Source organism: Bemisia tabaci, chromosome 9 (assembly GCF_918797505.1).
Source record: "Bemisia tabaci chromosome 9, PGI_BMITA_v3".
Classification (NCBI taxonomy): domain Eukaryota; kingdom Metazoa; phylum Arthropoda; class Insecta; order Hemiptera; family Aleyrodidae; genus Bemisia; species Bemisia tabaci.
The window spans coordinates 29,734,701-29,738,915 of record NC_092801.1 but is presented as its reverse complement, the minus strand read 5'-3'; the positions used below and the strand labels follow the sequence as shown (position 1 = coordinate 29,738,915).

At 36.3% G+C, this 4,215-nt stretch overlaps 1 protein-coding gene across 1 annotated transcript; it reads left to right on the top strand.

Annotated features, from left to right (window-relative positions):
* The first annotated feature begins 307 nt into the window (after positions 1-307).
* Positions 308-3,085, top strand: LOC140225484 (uncharacterized). The gene is made up of 3 exons (XM_072304571.1): positions 308-623; positions 1,343-1,570; positions 2,600-3,085. Exons 2-3 carry the CDS (start codon positions 1,367-1,369, stop codon positions 2,738-2,740), a joined length of 345 nt encoding a protein of 114 aa, XP_072160672.1. The 5' UTR covers positions 308-623; positions 1,343-1,366; the 3' UTR covers positions 2,741-3,085.
* The last annotated feature ends 1,130 nt before the right edge of the window (positions 3,086-4,215 follow it).

Sequence of the window (4,215 nt, the reverse complement as noted above, 5' to 3'; positions counted from 1 at the left end):
TAAAATATTCCATGGAAAACCAAGCCACATTCAATCGCGCATGGTCATCATTAATAGACTATACGTGCCAGGAATAAATTAAGGAAGACCCTAGAAGCTCAAGCAAATATGATGCTAAAAACCTTCGAAATAAAATTCCAAACCGCCCTAGTTGGTGCGAAACTTTCGTCACACTAATACTCGTGTTGAGCATGGCCACACAATAATACGCAACTTTCTTACCGTGTTGATAAAAGAAGTTAATGATATTTTAAATTGGGGGCAGTACTTAGAACTTCGATTTACAATGTACATTAAATCGTATATTGCTTTCGATGTCTTAACGGGCTACTTTGAATTTTCAATATAACCCACCCACAGTTTTCCCAAAATCTGTTTACATTCTCTCCTCACTTTCTGTCCAGTCTATTTGTAAGATTCAACCCAAAGGACCATGCACTATCATCACAGAAACGTGGAATATCCCAATTGCTATTGATCTTATCGGGAAACTGAAAGAATGTCATCGACATGCTTCTCTCACTATTCTACCTATTAGTCAAAAGAGCTTACTTTCCGTCGTACCTCTGGAAGAAGAAGTGGAAGACATCATACTACGAAATTTATTGCAGTCATCTTCAAAGGTCACATTTTCACTCTGTCAATGCCTCCAAAGGCTGGTCCTTTTCGAGGAAAAAAGTACTGACACTTAAAAAGCGATGAAATGTTTTTAATTTTTATTAAAATTTTATGTTTCTTCGTTAAATTCCTTAGGCCAATAGCGAATTTTAGATATCATTACCAAATGAGCCCGAGAATCTGCCTCTTCATTCCTTCCTTTACCCAAAGACCTCAGAAATAAATTTGAATTTGCGTTTATATCTTTAATTGGGTAGAGAAAAAAATTAAAGACGCGAGTAAATTCAAAAACTCCACAACTAATTTGAAACTTTATGGATCAACTATTTTCTTGACGGAGCATTGACCAATTTGAGAATAGGATCCAATTCTAGGTAAGAAGGAAGATGACGAATTTGACGAGTCTGATACTGTTTCATGACGACAAAGGTTGCTATTTTTTGTTTGGTGTGAATTTAAGGGGCTGATTTTCAAAAATATCGTAGATATTAGAGGAATTTTAAGGTTTTCCAAGGATTGATGCACACTCATTTAACCCATTGAATAACTGAATATACTCCATGTTTTAAGGTAAACTTCACTATTTCATACTGGCCTTTGATGAAAAAAATTCATGAGATCTTCCACTCTAAAACCGGTAAGTCAACTCTTTATATTTGCCTATTCTTTTGTTTGAAACTAATCGAGTCCCTAAAGTTGATTGCAAATGTGATCCTGTTGACAGGAATACCAAAGCTTATATTCTGAGATGGCTCTAGAGATGAAAGTGGCTGAAATTATCGGCAAGGTCAGTCCTGAATCCGATAAAAACTTGGCTCTTGCGGGCCTCACTATTTTCAAAAAACAGATGCAGTTCTTTTTGGAAACTCCTTTACAAAACAAACCTTTGGACTGTCCCGTTTTGGTTGGCGAAATGGAGGCTAATCTTGCTAGTCAGACTGATTATGCTAAGGTACGTCCTTTACTATGGTAGATTCTTAAATCACTGTGATTGAAAGAGTGAGAGGGTGTTGTTTTGTCATGTTATACAGTAAGAATAATGTTAATAGGACTCCAGTTTGCTCTGAGGAACTATCATTTCTGGCCTACATAAAAAATCAACGTATCTACGTTTGGAAGCTAATGCCTTCCTAAAATGAGGCGGAGCTAGTGGCTCATTATAGTCTATTGTAGTCCATTCAAGAGATTATTAAGCTTGTAGATTCCATTGTAATCCATTTTAGTCAAATGACGAGATTTAAAATTATTGATCAAATGAATTGCGTGACAACGATGGTAGCTCTAGAATACAACTGCCTGTTTAGTTGTTGTCCGTGTGGAAATTGTGGCATACATAAACAAATGAAGGCGTTGGGTCATGCCATCGATGCTATCGATGTTTTGATTGCTGGGTGATCATTAGATTAACTGTTATTCAAAAATTTGTACAATCATATAGTCGGATATTTTTTGATACTTCGAATGAGATCTGCGAATAGCTACATAAACGTAAAAAATAATAATTGATAGTATTTTTGTAAAATGAGCATGTAATTAGTGAATTTTCAACCTTTAAATTTAATATGGCAGAGGCGTGAACTTGGAACTTTTGAAGCTTGTCGTTCCTTTTCCGAGTTGTGGTTGTTGCACTTGATCAATTATTAAATGGTCTAATAGATGGGTGTTTAGATAAATAATTAGATAAAGAACATGAGCGAAGGAAAAAGAAGATGATGAAGAAAAAAAAATCTCCCCTTCTCCCCCACCCCTTCTCAGTGGCAATTCTTGAAAGTTGGCAACACCATTTTTCCTCCATTTAAACTCATTAAAAATATCGATTTTAGGTGAGGTAAGCTGCCCAACCAAGAATGAATTGTTTTACATAGATTTAAATGGAGGAAAAATAGTGTTGCCAACTTTTAAGAATCACCTCTGCAGCCTCCCCAGGAGTAAAATTAATAAAATTTAATGTTCTTCCTATGCTTTTTTTTATTGAATGTAGATATCAAAAGGAGAGGTCTCAGTGTTCAGAAGTCCATCAATTACTTATGAAGAATTGCTCGCTGACCCGACGTTGATCAAGGAACTTAATTCACGGCAATTGTTCTCATGGCTGCATGAGAATGAAATTGTGTCAAAATAAACTGAGGAAATGGAGGCTGTTGTCAGATTTGATCCTATCGCAGCTGTTTAAGCTAATTTATGATTTCGCCTCATTATTTGCTTTAGTATTATATTCATGGGAGCGCAAAAAAGTTGCGAATTCAATTAAAAAATGATCTCTCACTTGCTGCTAATTTTTTCCGTAATCATTGAGTAGCAATAATAAACCTTACGTTTAAGAAAGTATCGTCTGCTTAAGAGACATAAGAATTTCCACTCTTGGAGACTTCATACTGTGGATAAAAGATTATTCTTTCTGGGAATTATAAAATCTTTCATCAGCATATCGTTCTGAAGTAAAAAATCGCAATGTGAATTTTAGAAAATAAACACTCATGCCTCAATATTTGCTCTTTTGATTTATTTAAGCATCGTAACACAATCAGATAGCATAAATGGACGTATTTCTGTCAAACGGAACCAGAGACAGGAGAAAAAGAAGAAGTGTGCTCGTTAGTCGAGGGCCGTAAGAATGAATGGGAATTATAAAGCGCTAGTGACGTCAGCGGTGACGAAGCCGCCACCGCCGCTCCGCGCGAGAGTCTTTAACTCATGAGCCCTGTCCACAATGCTCTTGTCACATGCCCATGGCTCATAAATCCTGTGTATTTCGGCGCTTAGTTCCGTTCGATTCAATGTAAAATCCCGCTTGTCAATTTGTTCAAAGCGAATCACGACCCCTTTAACATTGTTTCTTATGCAGCTTTTTACAGCACACCCCATCCATCCCACTCGCACTGGAAAAAAACATACTGGATGTAGAGTCCAGACTCTTAAAAACATCGACAAGAAAAAATACTCTTCATTCAATCAGATTTAAACTTAAATCAAGAATCAAGTCTCTTAATTTGAGCGGATTTCCTTTTGAGTTAAGCTTAAATCTGATTGAATCAAGAGTCCTTTTTCTTATCAATGTTTTCAAGAGTCTGGACTGTAGATCCAATGCGTTTTTTTTCCAGTGCATCTACAGTTCCGTTTTGCAGAATTGCGTCCATATATCCCCAGATAACAATATAGCTTACTAATTATATAGCTACTATTAAAATATAGCTTAATAACTCTCAACAGAGTTATTTTGCATTACCAAAAGAATCTGACTTTCCACTATATGTTTTGTATTGTTTCATTCCATCTGACACATTAAAAGAATGGCCTCACGAAATAAATGGCCCCCCAGCCTTCCCAGGGGTATACGACAGTAAACACTCCTCCGCAACTATCACGATATGAACGTATTTTATGTCTCAAAGTCCACAGTGCAATTCACTAATGATAATTTTTGATGTTAAAACATAAAAGTAAGAACTGAAATAAACACATGTAATCGTCGCTTGGCTGACATAAGGGCGTAACTAAACTTAAAGATGAGCCAAGGAAAGTATTGAGTCATACACGGACTACACTGTCGTGCTAAGGAAAAACACCGTATGAACATTCGAGAGTTGCCAAATGACC